The sequence below is a fragment of the Dipteris shenzhenensis genome, chromosome 1 (genome assembly GCF_047967505.1).
Source record: "Dipteris shenzhenensis isolate YYH24624 ecotype China chromosome 1, Dip_SZ_1.0, whole genome shotgun sequence".
Lineage (NCBI taxonomy): Eukaryota > Viridiplantae > Streptophyta > Polypodiopsida > Gleicheniales > Dipteridaceae > Dipteris > Dipteris shenzhenensis.
This window is the reverse complement of record NC_141596.1, coordinates 9984158-10002002: the sequence shown is the minus strand read 5'-3', so window position 1 is coordinate 10002002 and position 17845 is coordinate 9984158. Positions and strand designations below refer to the sequence as shown.

Genomic DNA, 17845 nt, shown 5'->3' with positions numbered 1-17845 from the left:
TCATGGCAATAACTCACCGCATGCCCACTCCACACACATGGTTGTCAAGCTTGTGTCTTAGCCTCTCTTGTTACATGTGGAGTCATTTGAGCCTATCTTCTAGAGCCCTCACAATGTGCCACATATTTGAAAATAAAGCATAAACCCACCCTATTGCCTTGTTACCCACGTGTGTGTGTGTGTGTGTGTGTGTGTTTGTGTGCGCGTATGTTTACTCTCTCTCTCTCTCTCTCTCTCTCTCTCTCTCTCTCTCTCTCTCTCTTTTTCTCTCTCTCTCTCTCTCTAAACATGAAATGTATAAATATAAATAAATATCATATATGTAATATTCTCTCTCTCTCTCTCTCTCTCTCATGCCTCCAAAAAGCGATAAAAATTAAATGAAAAGCATTTAAAAAAGGATTAATTTAAAAGGCAATTCATATATGTGTATATATATATAAATTAAACATGAAATGTAAATATTGTATACATAATATAAAGTCTCTCTCTCTCTCTCTCTCTCTCTCTCTCTCTCTCTCTCTCCTTCAAAAAGAAATAAAAATTAAATGAAAAGCATTTGACAAAGGATTATTAAAAGGTTTTAAAAATGTTATGTGTGTGTGTGTGAATATATAAACCAAGCACAAAATTTTGAAAAAAAAATATTTCATTTAAACCGCTTATTGCTGTGGCATCGCACGTCAGCAACTCGCCTCGTGGCTGTCTGACAGACAATGTGCATCCATGTGGACCGACATGTGCCTGCCTCGCAACCCCTCATCCAGACTATGCTTCCCCTTCTACTGTTGTTAAAACAGCAAAAGAGGTCAATCACTGTGCTCTGTCTGTTGCATTGCCAACCATGCTCTTCTGCGTTGCCATCCACTCTACCAATGTGTAGCCAATCCTTCAGCTCGACTGTTCCAATCTGCGCGATTGTTCTTTGCTATGCACACTCTCCACTCCACTCCATCACTTGTTAGCCGTGAAGACCAGTCACCGTGACACCAATCTATTCTCACATCTCTGGTCAGTCCCATTGCCAAAGTTCCCAACTCATATTTGCTTGCTGTCTACAGTCATGACTTGCCACCTCTGAGTCCTCACTCGTGTTAGTAGATGGCTTCTCTCTTCTGCCTTGCTCCTACACAGTGATGCCCAAGTGCCTCTGCTATGGCGTGTCAAGATGGAAAGGGCACCATAACAACACGTGGCAAATCTCCTAGCTCTCCCTCCACTCCACCTCTTATTGCCAAAGATATTTCTGTCCAACCACAGAAAGACACAATACAAAAGAGAGGCTTAGAGTCCCACCAATACATGGTCCTCTTACCTTACCAAAATGTTGTACTACTATCTTGCTGTCACCTCCAGATCCCTAATATTGCATGCTCCACTGAGCTTATGTAGACTCTCTGTCAGTGATCCCTTCTACCTTGCTATCCGGGTAGCCAGCCTAGGTGGACAGTACCTTGAGCTCAGACTACAGCCCTTGTACGTCTCCTTCAGCTCCTATGTATAGGCCCAAGGATGGACCTATTGCTGCTGCTCCTTGCTATTGCATTGCCGCTCCTTCCTACTCCTGGATTGCTGCTCCAAGTGATGCCTTATGAGCCCTAGAAGGGGCCCTTTTATAAGGCCCAAAACCAACCGACCCAATAGGGGGAAATGGGCCGACCCAGCAGCCCCCCCTATTGGCCGACCTGCCTACTGGGCTGAGCCAGTAGGGCTCTATTTAAGGCCCCATGGCCAGCCCTTTTATTGCTGCTCCCGGCCACCTGGGTGCCTAGCATATCTGCCCTATCCCAGGGCCTATTGCAGGCCTTCCACCTGCCCTATCCTAGGGCCTATTGCAGGCCTTCCTACTCTTGGATTGCTGCTCCAAGTGATGCCTTATGAGCCCCAGAAGGGGCCCTTTTATAAGGCCCAAAACCAACCGATCCAGTAGGGGGAAATGGGCCAACCCAGCAGCCCCCCCTATTGGCTGACCAGCCTACTGGGCCGACCCAGTAGGCTCTATCTAAGGCCCCATGGCCAGCCCTTTTACTGCTGCTCCTGGCCACCTGGGTGCCTAGCATATCTGCCCTATCCCAGGGCCTATTGCAGGCCTGCCACCTGCCCATAACCCTCGCCTATCTGCTCCATCTTCCCTGCCATCTGTCCAGGGCCTTTCCTGCCCCAAACCGTGGTCCAATGCAAGCCCTAAGGGTTTGCCAGACACCTATAGATTTGCACCACAGCTGCACCTCCTTTCTGCCTTGGATCCGCCTTTTGTCAGGCCACATGGACCTCTGTATAGTCTGCTCCAAGCATCCATACCAAGCTGTACCCATGCTGACAACATCGTGGTCTTTCTCAGTCTCTTTATGCAGCCTGTTGTTGTCCATCTTGGTGCCAGGTACTCATTTCTTGTGTTGCACACATGGCTACCCATGTGCCGCCCATGTGGTAGTCCCCTTGCTCTACTGTAAGGTGCTTGCCCATGTGGCAACCCCCTCTCTTTCTTTTTCCCTCGGGGCATGCTGTCCACAAAGGCATCCAATCAAATGCTCATGTGGTAGCCCTGGCCCTAGGTCCACCTCCCCCACGCTCTCCTCATTTGGGAACTTACAGATGGGGAGGTGACCTGCCCATTGCCAACATAAATGTATTCCCAATAGGGCTGAATACAACTCAAAGAATAAGTACTGTATGGAGGGATGAACCCTCACTGTAGATAAGCAGAAGAGGGATGCTTTGATGCAGACCCTAATGCTGCTGCTGCTGTCCAAAATGAAGGGGCCTGGAAGATGTCCTATAGACGCCAAGGATGAACCAGATTCGCTGCTCCTAATCCTAGCCTGACCTCAGCTGCAAAATACTACTGTTGGCTGCACTCTTCAACCCTGGAAGTGAATGACGAAAGAGGCGAAGGCGGCTACCTTTTATAGGCTCCCTTGGGCCTTAGAAATGACCGACCAAGGCAGGCAACCCCCTGGCCAAATCTGTCCCGACCAAGCTGGTCGGGCTGCATCTGCTCCAATCACCGACTGCCACGTTGCCGATGTGGCTATTGTGCACTAATGTGGTGCTGTCTGTATGATTGTCTGCTGTCGTTGACTACCTATGTGACAGCCGACTTGGCTACCTATGTGGCAGCTAATGTGGTTGCTTGCATGGCAATGTGTGCTGGCTGTAGCCAGCATGGCCACGGGCTCTGCAGATGCTTCCATCACTCTTTGTCTCTCTCCTTTCCTCACTACTTCCATCACTCTCTCCTTCTCTCTTTCTCTCTACATCTCCCACTCTTTCAAGGCACACCCACAGATCACTGCATCCAAAGGGCCACCCTCGTGTTGCATGCATTCAAAATAGGCTGAGAGAGAGAGAGAGAGAGGCTTTCAATGCATTCCAAGAGAGACAAATTTCGCGAAGGCAGCTCCTCAAGCACACATAATATTTTGCAGACAGCTCACTCTCGCAACTACCACAGGCTTTAGAGATGCAAGCATAGGTCATTGCATTTGGAGGGATGCCTTCATGATGAATGCTTTCAAAACAATCCAGTGCTTGCTTACCTTGACCTTGTCAATGCATTCCAAGAGAGAACATTCTGAGCTGGAAGCTCCTCAAGCACACGCTTGGCATACATGTCCAAAAGATCATTGCCAAAAGACCATGGGCTTGGTCCTATTGTGTTGTTCCTGTGAGATCAATGCATTCCAAGACAGCGAAAATTCCGAGAAGGGACCTGCGCATTGAGGGGGAGAGAGAGAGAGAGAGAGCACGACATTTTCCATACATGTCCAGAAGAGCAATGCCAAGCACAGTATTATATCGTAGCCCTCATGTTGCATAAGTTCAAAAACAGTCCAGTGCTTGCTCACCCTATCTCTGTTATACATATCCTGTAATGTATACATGTCCATAAGAGCAGCACAATATGATATCATAGCTCTCATGCTGCATGCGTCCATTGCCTGCTCACCTTGGCCCTATTATGTGTATCCTGCGAGATCAATGCATTCCAAGAGAGAACATCTGAGAAGGGCGAGATTTCCAAGACACGATGCCTAATCTTAATATGCAAGCAAAAGCTTGCTGACCCAAATAAAATGAACATACTATGGATCAATATGAAACAAATATCCCCATGAATCTATACAAAAAAAAATAACCCTCCTGAAATGAATATACTATACATCTCACTCTTGACTCCATACAAAACAAATATACTGGCTTCAACTCTATACAAAATGAATTTACTCCAAAGTCTACACAAAATGAATATGTTGGCTCTTGGATCTATACAAAATGAATATACTCCCCAGTCTATACAAAGCATATATACCCTTGCTTCTGGGTCTATACAAAATCCATACACTCGTGGGGTGAATATACTCCTACACCTCTGCTGTAAACAACCACCTGTGACATCCATGGTCTAGTAGGCCCATATGTACAATGTGACCTTAAGAGGAAAGCAGACCACATCAAGGAGTAGAAGCTGCAACACACCATTAACAAAACAACAATGCAATGTTATTCAACCCTCAAATGCATACAGAGAAAGACTACTCATGGCAAAGGGACATAGAAGACAAACGCTGTATTTGCCTATGACCACGCAGTACTGGTTCTTCATCTACAAGACCATCTATATGATATAAGTGACTTGAATTTTTGCTTTGCCACAATTACTTTCTTGCACTTCTATCTATAATTCACCAATGCCCTGTTGCAAGGCATTTTTGCCAAAGATCCTGCCGACCTGATAGTCGCCCCCATGCTGCATCTGTTCGCCATCTTCCTAGGCCTGTTTTAGCCCTGATCTCTAGCCCATGGTCTACTCCTGCCAATCGCCTATCAGCTCTAGCCTTCTACCTACTGTTTCACATCTGTACCAGTGCTACATCTTGCCCTAGATCTACCGTACCGGCCTCATACTTGCTGCTGCAGACACCTGTCATGAAGGCAACTACAGATCCATGCACTTCTGGGCTGTACCAGCTCTTCCAATCCATCCAATCTCAACTTGACTGCTCCAGGATGTCCACACAGTCTTGCACAGGCCTCCATTCTCTAGTCAACATGTTCCAAGCTCCAGATCTTGCCCAGAACTACTGTGAACAGTTCCACCTTGTCACATGTTTGCTCCATACAGAATCTCTCCACCAAGAGCTCCACTCATGGCCGGGTAAGTCTATGATTGTGCTGCCCATATGGAAGCCTATGTGCTACCCATGGGACAGCCCCATATTCCTTTTCTTGATTGCTTGTATGCTGCCCACCTGGCAGCCTAGATGTTCCCATGTGGCAGCCCCCTCTTCTTTGTATTCCCTCTGAGTTTGCTACCCACATGACAGCCGTCGATAAGCTGCCCATGTGGTAGCCCTAACCCTAGGTCCACCTCCCCCATGCTCTCCTCATATGGAGGCTTACAGATGGGGAGGAATTTCCCAACACCCCCACTTACCGACACATCTCATTCATATCCCAACTCATTGATGAAGATGCTCACGCAGCGCCCATGTTGTAGCCCCTTGGAACAATGCGGTGTCTATATTACTTCCTGCTCTTTTAACCAGTGGCTCCTGCTCCAGCAGGTCTGGTCCCGTGCAAGCAAACCAACTTGGTACACCGGTCCATCTTTGGTAGGACCTGATGGCACCACATCCTTCAATCACGTACCCACCTTTGAACTTCAGCACTCTAGGCATCGGCATCCTCCAAATGTCCCCTTCTTAAAAGGATAACTGCTTGAGTTTCTCCAAACACCATGCTCTCAGGGTCTGTCAAGTCCGCAACTAAACAACATACTCGAGAAATCAAATCCCAAGCATAAATCCAGATTACCTAGACCATGAGCTTGCACTGAGCTCCCAGCTTCCATGTGTAGCCCCCTCCTACATCAAGGAATCTATAGGCTCTGGCAAAGAATCCTCCTCTACGTCAGCCATACCAGCTAGCACCTGGATGACTCCAAGCACTCATCAATATCCTTCACTTTCACAAAAGTTTTCGACGACTCATCCAACCACATCTCAAGGTCAAACATCCTCACCAAGACACCAAGGTCTTGGTTTCAGAATTGCTTTCTTGCACTTCTGCAAATTCAGAAACTAGCAGCTCCTCCTACTACCTGATTGGGAGCCTCAACCTTGTGACGTATCTCCCCCTTTCAGGATCAAACAAATCCACCCCTTGCTCAGGGATTGAGGGAGGGAGCCCGTGTCAAATATCTCCTGGCAAGCTAGTCGGAAAGGGGTGGAGATAATCTCCCAAAAGTTTCGTAAGAAGGCCGGAGTCAAGCCATCCTCGCCAAGACACTTCTGGGTCGGGAGAGCCTTGAGGGCTTCCCAGAGCTCCTCATTTGTGAAAAGCTCCTCCAGTCTGCTGCATAAATCCTGCGAGACTACTGTCGGAACGTGATCCCAAACTACCTCTCAGGCCACAAGACCAGTTGGTGTCATCCTCTCAGTCTGAAAGAGCTGGCTGTAAAAACCTCTTGTGGGTCTGGTCTAAAATCTCCTGCGGGTCTACGGATCATAGAGACGCCACCGGGCTTGGGAAGAGTGATAGGAGAACTCAGCCTGCCAAATCTCCATGTCTTAAAGCTCAAGGCGAGCGCTCTCGAATCTTTCGCTAAGCCACTAAGAACCTAGGTCCTGCTCGTTGATCTACTCTATGGAGGCGAGGTCTCTCCTCAAAGCTTGCTCGCGCTCCTGAAGAGTCCTCCGCCTAAGGGCATGAGCCTGCAACTCCTCACTGCTCCTCTGGTTTGCAACGGCCACCCACGAAGCCCAGCCCTCGCACTGACGTCTCTGACTGCTCCCAAATCCTTGCCATGACCTGCTTAATCTCCTCGTCCTACAGGAGGTCCTCTGGAATGCATACCTCCTTTTGGAAAAGACCTTGGCGGGGCTGATCTAAGTGAAGTACTACTGGAGAGTGTTCTGACATCGTGGTACCTGCCAGAATCTCGGTAGATCCGCCTCTGTGCAGTGCCGAGTCTCCAACATAGAAGCGGTCTAGTCTCTCAAGCAATCCATCATGTCTCCTATGTCCGAAGAAGAAGAGTGATCTCCCATAATAGCATCGAACACCTCTAGGGACCATTTCTCCAACCTTGTGGAGACGAACTAGAATCTCCAAATGGGGTGTGTCTGAGAGTCCACTAAGCTGTTCATACCCCCCTTTTGGGGCTGCAAGACCATAAGCGTTACCTCCAGCGGTAAAGGATAAGAGTCCGGAATCTCCAGATAGTTCTAGGGTCCCAATCTCCAGAAAGTCCCTCGGCAAGGGATGCTTAGGATGGAGGTTGGGAGCTACTGACCGAGAGGACGAGCCTTGTCGCTCTGGCTTACTCCCCGAATGGACTAGATGCTGCAATGAGGAAGCAGAAGGGGACGTCGTCTTACCCTTGCCCGTTGGCAAGGGTGTCGAGGCAGGGGAGGGGAGGGAGGCTGAAGAACCTGCTACTACGGAGGTGGAGAGGGGGGCAGTTGGGGGGGGAGGAGGGAGGGAGGGGGCAGGTGGTGAGAGGGATCATAGCAGGAGGGGCGAGGGGGGGAGGAGGTGGCGGGGGAACCTAGGATGGGGGGGCGAGTGGAGAGGAAGAGGGAGGGATCTGGAGGGGGAGGGGGAGGGGGAGGGGGAGGAGGGCGAATAGGGGTGACCATAGCCCCCCCCTGCTAATTAGGCTTGTCAGGCCTCTAGATCCGCTTCTCAGCCGTCGCTGTCGGGCTAACGTCCGTGGCTTCCGCCATCGCCGCATCTGGAGCTCCTAGGGCTCGTTGCTGATGCAAGGGTGAATGCGGACACTGAACCTCCAACACGGGAGGATCATCTGGCTGGGCGGTGGTCCCTTTCACTTGGGGAGGTGGGTCTCCACGTAAGGGCTCCTGCTGCTACGGCTCCTCAGGTGCCTCTCGGACAACCCTGTCTCTCTCTCTGCGTCTTGCCCTCTGCCTGTGGCGCTTGCAGGCCTATTTGCTTGGTTTCTTTTCCTTTTTAACCTGGGTCCAGTCTCCTTCTGAGAGGGACACCCAGGGGGTCTGAGACTCCTGATGCTCTTGTCTGAGGGGGTGCTGGACTTTGGCATGCTGACTCTGCTTGCTCTGCGAGGGTGGGGGGGGAGGCGCTCGGCCATGGCCACGGGGGCAATCTCTAGCTAGGTGATCCATCTGTCTGCAAAACGAAGACACTGGCCTAGTAACCCAGAAATCTCCACTCGCTGGCGAAGTGTACCCCCTTCAAGGGTCTCTAGGAGAATCAACTCTAGGAGGGACTTTGGGCTCTCAACCACCAGTCTGATCCTGGGGACCCCGTCATCTGCTACTGTTGGAGCCGAATCTGGAGGAGACTCGAGCACGGTGCCAAATGGCCGACCAATGGAGGGGAGGATGGCTCTATACTCCTTTGGGAGCCCTGGGAAGCAGAGAACATGGTGTGTTGTGTCTATGTCCTCCTCTGTAAAGCCATGGTACCAAGGAAAGAGGTACATCAAATGCGGGCTAAGGAGGATGGGACTCTGCTCCACAAGTGTCAAGGCAGTATCAGGGGAGCTCAGCTAGATGAGGAAGACGCCTCTTCCATAGATGGTGACCTCCTGAATGTGGTCACCCTCTAGTGCCAAGCTCGCCTGGATCCATTCTCGCACTTGTCGCCTTGTGGGTGTGAGGCCCACAATTCTGCCCACGATCGCCTTGTCCTGGAGGGACTGAACTGCTTGCTGTACCTGTTGCTTGTTGGTTGGAGAAAGGAGGACCTTGATGGATGTGGGATTCGAGGGTGGTGCCATAGAGCCCCTCTGGCTAGACCAAGGGTCACCACCAAGAACTTCTTTCTCCAAACAAGCACAAAAAACTCCCGTTGCTACGAAGGAAGAGGAAAAAAGGGTGAAGCCACCAGGAAGGTGGCCAAGGAAGGAGGCGAAGAGGGGAAGCAGAGAAAAGGATATGAGGCCGGGGGGGGGAGGGCAGAAGAAGGCAGGGAGGGAGGCGGAGATGAGGCAGGGAATGGCGTGGAGGAGGCAGCGGAGAAGGCAGGGAGGAGGATGCGGAGAGGGGGGTGGGGAGGAGGAGGTGGAGAAGGCAGAGGGGGGAGGTGAGAGGGGCGGCAGGAGGTGGCAGAGGTGCAGCGGAGAGGGGAGGAAAGGAGGGGGAGCGGAGGAGGTGGAGAGGGGAGGTGGGGGGGGGGGGCAGTGGGGGGGAGGTGGGAGAGGCGGAGAGGGTAGGCGGGAGGAGAAGACGGGGAGGGGGGGCGGAGAAGATAGAGGAGGAGGCGGGGGAAGGAGGTGGCGGAAGAGACGGGGGAGAAGGGGAGGCGATGGCGGAGGAGGAGATAGGGGAGGCTGTGGGAAGGAGGAGATGGCGGGGAGGGGCAGCGGGAGCAGCAAGACACCAGCGGGAGCAGCTCTTCTCTTCCTATGTCCACACACACTTGTGCTTGAAACTCTTCTTCACCCCGATGTTTCACCTTCTTGAGGCCTTGCATTGATCGTGTTTGTACATTAAAATCTCTTACAAGGAGAATGTATTCTCTTTGCAGTACTTGGCTATATCCTCCCTTAAATGCATGAGGGGTCTTCTTGAGATATGTTGCTACTGTTTTTGTAGATGGGTGATTGTGGGGGTGCAAATACCATGCTGCCAGCTTGATATTCTGCTTCTTTGCCATGATTCTAACCACTTATACTGTTGTGTGGGTCCACTTTTACCTTTTTTGCTGTCCTCTCCCATGTCATTAGGTAATGTACCATGCTATCCCTCCAAACCCTTGTCCTCCTATTTGTGTTTTAACAAAGATTCTTTGCATTTCTGGGGATGTGTTTCCCTCATACTCCCATGTAGAGAGAGAGAGAGAGAGAGAGAGAGAGAGAGAGAGTTATTAACATCTTTATGTGTGTGTGTGTGTGTGTGTGCATTCAATGGTCAAAAGTTTTTCAGCCTCCGCTTGCTTTACAGGAGCCTCGCCGTCCTTACTTTATTTCTTTTAAAGGGATCAATACTGTTGCTGATGTTATTCATGATGATGGCTCTATGCTTTCCTTTTCTTTGGCAGCCACGCAGTATGGTTTGGGTTCTCATTATCGTACTTTGTGGCAGCAAATCACTTGTATGCTTTCACCTTTGGTCTCGATTCCCCCTTTGGAACTCCAGGATCGATTAGAGGATTGGAGTCTGATTTCTCTTGGGTCCTCCTCTCGTCCTTTGAGGCTATCTCAAATTACTGTGCTTGCATTATACAAAATCTTTTTGCCTCAACCGTGGGTTTTAGAAAAGGGTAATTCTATTTGGCGATTGAATCGGCTAGCTAAGTGGTGGAGGAAAAGACTGCGGGAACTTTGGGCATACAAGGTTCCACTTTGGCAACAAGTTTTTTAATGGTGAGTGCTTATGGAAATTTTTCCATCTGGACAGTTGCTGGCCTGTAGGCACATTGCTCCTGCTTTATGTCATCGGTGTTTGACTTCTCAGGAGACCGTGCCTCATTTATTCTGGCTTCTCGGCAGTTTCTGGATTCTCTTCGACAACAGCTACGAGCGAGATTCCCGACTCTTCTCTTCGGGAAAATTTTCTGGCTCTTTGGCTTTCATCCACCACAGCGACTGGAGTTTCATTTTTTCTTTGTTTGGACTCGATATTGGGCACTTTGGACTTTATGGATAGACCGCAATTGTAAAGTCTTTAGTGATCCCAATTTTTCTTTGTTTGCTTTCTTTAAGCGTTCTCTGCAGCAATCTTTCTTCGATTGCTTGCAGACTCGCCAAATAGATCAGGATGTATATTTGGCTTATACTGAGATCTTCAGTTGATGTATTTTCTAGCACCTCTTTTCTGAGGTGACTATTCTTGTAATATAATCAATCAAAGTTTTCACCCAAAAAAAAAAAAAGTGTGTGTGTGTGCATGAAACTGATATGTAAATTTTATCTTGGTCGCCTCATGAGTTTTTCTCTCTGAGGCTTGCTTGTAAATTTTATCTTTGTACTTATTGGTGGGTGTTCACCTCGTTTTGAGGTTTCCCACAGAGAAATATAAGATTTCACTATATAAAAAAAGTGTGTGTGTGCATGAGAGATAGAGAAAGAATCTTATTAAAAGTGTTTGAAAGACCGAAGGGTCTATGAGATTGAAAGAACCTAATACAATGAGCTGAGAAAGGTGGACCTTTTGAGTGGGCATCAACACCGAAGACGTATACAACATATCCATAATGATAGAGATACCAATACATAAGAAATCTCTCTCTGATCTTATGGAGAGGTTGTGATGAGGCATCTGTGTGATGATTATCTCGAAGCTAGTAGAGGAGGCAAGCCTAAGTGGGAACCCGGCGATGTGCGAGGCTGCGATAGCATGAAGCTTGTGATGGGGCACAGACGATGGCCAGCATGTCTGGTCTCCTAGCTATGGCCTTGCGTCAGACAAGTGCCATTGTCGCCTCCGTTGGTTGTATTATAGTCCTCTAGGGACCCTTCAAGTTCTATGGGACCAGTGATCACTATCAAGATGATAGTGGTTCATTGCATTTAAGAATCTAAGAAAACTTTATAGATTGCTTGCTATGCTATGCTACGAGCACGTATCTAGTTAATTGTTGCGGCTTGTCTAGGACTTTGTTGCCGTGGCCTAGGACTTCCTTTATGTAGGCGCCTAGCTACTTGGCTAGCATTCCCAAAAGGTTTTTAGGTTGGTGGCATTGTTGCTGTATTTTTCCTTGATGCGTGTGTACGCTCGACAATGGAGAGAGATGATGATGATGTGTTAACGTCCACGGGAGGCCAGTGAGACATGACCTATGGAACCTAGCAAGAGCATTACATAGCAATCTCCTTTGAGGAATCAGAGGGTTCACTCATGTGTTTTTGTCGCACAAGAGAGAGAGAGAGAGAGAGAGAGAGAGAGAGAGAGAGGTATTCTATTTGATCGTGTCATGGCTTTCAACCAATAACTCAACCGATAATAAAAAAGATAAGGGAAAGTGTGGTTTTATATAAGACATTTCTTCAATGTTTCATACTGATCAAGTTATTTGAATATTATTGGCAGTCAAACAACTTGATTGTGAGGAGCAAGGACGTGCGTTTCTCTCCAATCTTTTTCTGCAAGGTTTGAGATAGCCTTATCTTAATTGGTTTATGTCTTGTGTCGTAGATCCGATGTAAATATAATGATTGTGCTTCTACTATTTTCTCCTATTTTTGTTTCGAGGAGATTTTTACAAGTACTTAATGAGACACACACTTTGTAATCTAAAAATTGCCACTTTGAAAGATGCTATGAAAATCATTAAGAGATGGAAATCTATTTTTATATGATTATAAACTCTTAGAGGCACGTCCACACACGTGCCTTGTAAAAACAGAGAAAGCGTGGCAATTTTGCGTTAAGTGAAATGAGTGGCACGGTGAAGAGAGACGTCAGAGAGGACATGGGGGAGAAAGTGAGCATGATTATGAACAAGTCAACAAGGCAAAAGGGAGGGGGAGGACGTAGGGGAGTATGCACAAAGGAAAATAGGAAGAGGACGGGAGTGAAGAGTATAAACACCATGTCAAGAGATGGAGAAACCAAGGGGAAGGGAAAGACCTCATAATCATGGTCCCCAATATGTTTCTCATAAATGCAGTGGGATAGTTGGTAATTGTGTACTCTTTAGAATTATTGGTCATTTTTAGCACTGACCCGCTATAGCGAGCCACAGGCTATAGCAATGAAATGCTTTCCCATCTAAAGTGGACATGCTAAGCATGGAAGCCAAATTACTTTCTTATGTCCCTAATATGTTTCTCATAAATGTAGTGGGATAGTTGGTATTTGTGTACTCTTTAGAATTATTGGTCATTTTTAGCACTGACCCGCTATAGCGAGCCGCAAGCTATAGCAATGAAATGCTTTCCCATCTAAAGTGGACATGCTGAGCATGGAAGCGAATTACTTCTATTTCAATTTCTTATGTCCCCACTACGTTTCTCATAAATGCAGTGCGATAGTTGGTAATTGTGTACTCTTTAGAATTATTGGTCATTTTTATCACTGACCCGCTATAGCAATGAAATGCTTTCCCATCTTAAGTGGACATGCTAAGCATGGAAGCCAATTACTTCTATTTCAATTTCTTATGAATAGACTTTCCTTTTTACCGCATTTCACCTCTTCATCATCATCTCCCAACAGTGGCTTTTGGACATAGGATTGGATTCTTGAATTCCAAGCACCAACGCTTGGTTGCATACTCGGTTCAAGCATCTTTGCTGCAGCTTCAAATAAGCAGACTGTGCTCTTTCATGCCAAAGGACCCTTGATGGGACAACCCAAGCAAAGGAATCTTGCAAATGAATTTCCTTTCTACCATCTTTCGCCTCTTCATCAATCTCCATCCTAATATTTATGTGGCGGATTTTCATTCATTTCTTTGGTCGAAGTGGGCATAGTTTGTTTAACTTAGATATTTCTCCATTGGATCTCTCTCTTGTCCGATCGATTCCCATTGAATGATGAAGTTCTGGATTTTACTTATCGGCCTCAGTCTCCCATTGCCTAGCGCCCTTTGCCTAGTGCCCTTCCTGCAACAACAGATCTTAGCTCAACTGATATTCCATTCCACCTTTCTCCACGAGGCTCCAGATATGGCATAGCTTCAAGACCCATAAGCATTGCGACCACACTAGGTGTTCGCTTGCTTGCTTTATTCTTAGGGGTCTTCTCTTGCCTCTGAGATTCTTCCCAATGTGTAGAGAATGTTACCAAGCTGGAAGTGAGGTCAAACATCTGTGGGTTTTAGCTTGTAGACCTTTGGTGCTCTAATGAGCCTCCTTGTATAATCTATGATCGAACAGAGTTCTGCCAATGGCCATGTGAGCATTCAAGGCTTCTTCTGCTTGCGAGACTCATTTGCTGTGCTTTTGATTTCAATCAATCCTCTCTATAAGGTGGGATAATCTTGTCCAACCTCCTTCCAAGGTCTTCTACCAATCACAACTTCGCTTGTAGCATTGCCCTCTTCAGAGGCTAGATTCCTGGACTATCCTATTGTGGTCATAACGCCCAAAGATGGGAATGATGCTTCCAGAAAATGGCGGTATGTGGTCTGGATATCCGTTCTTTTCCTTCAAGTGGCTAAATGGTGTGATAGACATTGTGCTCTATCTTGTTCATCTGAGTCTTTTCGAAAAGAGTTGTGCGATTGGCATCCCATTCCTCTTGTTATTATAACCTTTACAAATTGAAGCATTTTGTAGCTCATCTTTAGCTTTCTGCATACATGGTTATAAGTTAAGCTATGGCATGCATTTATGCTTTCACACACGCACACATATCCATACACACACACTTTTTTTTTTAGTAAATCCAGTGCTATATATTTATAATATCAAAACTTTACAAGAGGGAAAGTCTCCAAAATGGAGGTGAAAATTCAGTCAGCTGTTGTACTGTCCTTTTTGCCCATTTGACCTCATTCCTCCATGTAGCCATGTGCCATTTTCCATAGTCCCTAATAACATTCTGTATACGAGAGACAAAGCTGTCCCATGCATAATTCATGTCCTCCTGAGCATGCAAAAGCAAGGGATGAATTGCAACTCTGATCATTTGCTGGAAATATTGATGTCGAAAATAAGCCTGATTAACATGCAGTAATCTGCTGGAGAGAGTCGGCAAATCATCCAGTGGCATACCAAATTGCAGATTTAACCATAATGGGGCATGATCTGACAATCCCAATGAGAAATCAATGAGGAGATGAAGGCTGAAATCTGCATATTGTTGTGGAAAGAACAGATACCATCTGTCAAGCCTTGCCCAGTATGTGGTAAATGCATTATGATGGAAAGTATATCCGGGCACTGACCCTTGTAGAAGAAGCCATAAATCTTCAGCCTGCACGGAGAGAAGCATGCTATCCCATTTCTGTCTTTCCGATGAAAGCATATGAGATCGTGAAGTGGTATTATCTCTCAGCAGAGGAGAATTGTTAAAATCTCCACAGATAAATGCATTAGATCTCCATGGATATTTGCTTAAAGATTCCCATAGAGTGGCCCTCATGGCAGAAGTCTGGGAGGCATAGACTGATGCAAGCTCAATAATGTCTCCATTGACATTACATTGTATGACTATCCATCGGCCATTGCTGTCATTGAATGCTAGCTGAGGGTCCAGCTCATGTCTGGCCATTATGCATACCCCTGAGTAGGTTGTGGTACCGGCATAATATATATCATAGCCACCAAAGTGATCATGATGACCAGCCTTAGAGTGTTGATTATGCTCTTGCAAACAAACAATATCTGGCTGCATTTTATGTACATAATTCCAGAAAAGCCTCCACTTTGAGACATTGCAGAGGCTCTGTACATTGTATGTAAAACATTTGAGTGTTTGAAGCATGAAAGAGATACATACAATAAAGTATAAGTATGAAACAAGATCTTCAAAGAGGCAATGCCTCTGCCTGCATGGGTTGCAGGCTTTCATGATCCATGAAAGATATGGCATTTTCCCCTTCTTCAGAATCACATATGGGGATACCCTTCTTCAAAACCCCCACCCAATTTTGAAGGACAGGAGCTGAAGTAGAAGCCTGTCCTGGTAAGGGAGAAGAAGCATCCCATTGCCGAGATTGAAAGGGGCGTGGCTTCAATACAATCACCTTCTTTGGCTGTTGAAAACCATCCCGATCTGTCCCCACAGATTCCTTCATCTTCTCCTTTTCTTTTTCTTTCCCTTTTCCAACAAGTGATTGCACCTGATTAACCGGTTTAGCATTCTTTGCTCCATTTCGGGTGGCTGGCTTGACTTGCAAATTCTCATTCTTTTCCCTTGTCTGAGGTGTGTGTGTGTGGTGTGTGTGTGAGAGGCAGGTCGACGGTGAGTGAGCGACGGAGAGTGCAGGCACCCGACCCCCTTAGGTTTTCTCCTCCCGTCCATACGTCCGTACGATCGCCGTACGGACGCTCCTGCTGTGCAGGACCGTAAGCCTCGTCGTCCCTCCGTTACGTTGCTACCTTCTCCATCCGCCTTTCCGTATGACGTGACATCGTCAGGGTTTCCAGCTTTTCTGTACCTCCCCGCCTCCTTTCGTACAATCTTGTACATCTTTGTCAGCCTTTCTTATCGCAGTTGTACGATCCTCCGTACAGAATCCCGTACAACTTTTCCGTACATTTTCTTTCCGTACATTGCTCTTCGTGGGGTTTCTCCGTTCAGTGTTCTCCGTACAGTTTTTTGTACAGCCTACCTGCATAGGCCTTCCGTACAGCCTCCCCGTACTTTTCTGCACCTTCTCCTGGTGCTTTGTCTTTTCTCCATTTCTTGTTTGCTTTGCCATCCCTCAACCATGGCTTCAGGTTCTGATGTCTGTACATATGCTAGAAAAGATAGACCTGCAGATGCAAAGCGTCGTCCTTCTCTGCCTGCATCTCAGGATGATGAGCTCACTTTGGAAGCTCAATATGTGTTTGATACACTCAAGGATGACTTTCAGCAGTCACGACAAGAATGGGGCAAACCAGTTCCTGAGGTCACTTACAAATTGAAATTGCCCTCCCTTGTGAATCCTCTCAGGAAGCTATCTCAAACTGCGGTCATTATTTTCTTTCCAGGAAGAATTCCAGCTGCCAGTGATGTTGCGCAATGGATCAAGTCTATTCTTGGAGGATGCTTTGTAGAGGGTGTATATTTTGCCTCCAGAGGCTTTTATGAGGTGCATTTATCTGATGCTTTGTGCAAGCAAAAGCTCCTTGAGCTTTCTCCCCTCTTTTATGGGAAGCAGATGGTACATGCCATGCCTTGGTCCCCAAATAAGGATTATCAAAGTCTTATACGCCATCATTGTCCTGTATGGGTGGAGGTTGTTAACTTCCCGGACTATATGCATGAAGAATTGCCTGGTCTGGCTGCTTCTTTGGGACAGGTCATTTGCCCTCCACGCCCCATGGGAAATCGTAACAGATTCTGCATCCTCTGGGACACTGACATACCCACCCCTCCTTCCATTGCAGTGGAAGTTGAAGGTGTGCAATTGGGGAAAAAGTTTTTTGACTTGAAATGGGGTGTATTTGCAGGCGCTTGCTTTGCCTGCCATAAGTTTGGGCATCTAGCCTCTGAATGCCCAATAGCATCAACCCTATCCATACACACACACACTCACACCCACACCCACACCCACCAACTTTCTATAGAAGGAGACCAAGTGCATGGACACATGGTTTTGCACATGAGATGTTCAAACTTCTCTTGGCTTGATTGAAGGTTCTTGGTTCTTGATGTGCTTGCTTGTGCATGCAAACTCGTGTACCCATGCGCGCTGCGCACACACGCGCATGCACACATATGCGCACGCACATAGAAACAACAACTCGGAGACCACATGCATGGGCACCTAAGTTTTCATAGAAGATTCTCTTATCTTCATGTAGATGCTTGGCTCTTGATTGGCACGCTTGCTCCCTTATTTCTTTGGAATTGTTTGTTGGATCCATGGAAGAAGTGGGCCTAGTGGACTAGCTCTAGAAAGAGGTCATCATCAAAATAGGGCGTGATTAGTGAGCTTTTTGTCGCGAGCTTTTTCGGGAAGTCAATAAAATTTGTGATCTTTTTTGACATCCCCCTCCCCCCTCCTACACATACAAATCCAAAAGACATTTTATTGGTATATTTAATGAAATGTTGATAAATGTTGATGTTTTTAAAAAATATATAAATCTCAATGTGCCATGACCATTACTAACACTCCTAAGTAGTGTACAATGCTTTTAGAAACAAGGATTAAGATATAGATTAGCAACAAAATTCTCATTAGATTAAATTTTTGCCTTTAATAAGTATTGGTACACCTTTAATCCAATACGAGCATGATAAGATCATCAACATAT

The 17845-nt window shown here is 47.0% G+C and overlaps 1 protein-coding gene across 5 annotated transcripts in view; it reads left to right on the top strand.

Moving 5' to 3' along the window:
• Positions 1-17845, top strand: part of LOC147905350 (protein TIC 22, chloroplastic-like) — a 113022-nt gene that overhangs the window by 75408 nt on the left and 19769 nt on the right. For all 5 annotated transcript variants that reach the window (XM_087379683.1, XM_087379692.1, XM_087379667.1 and 2 more), the window contains one exon: positions 12018-12077. In XM_087379683.1, coding sequence (XP_087235809.1) covers positions 12018-12077 — 60 coding nt within the window. The remainder of the gene's footprint in view (positions 1-12017; positions 12078-17845) is intronic.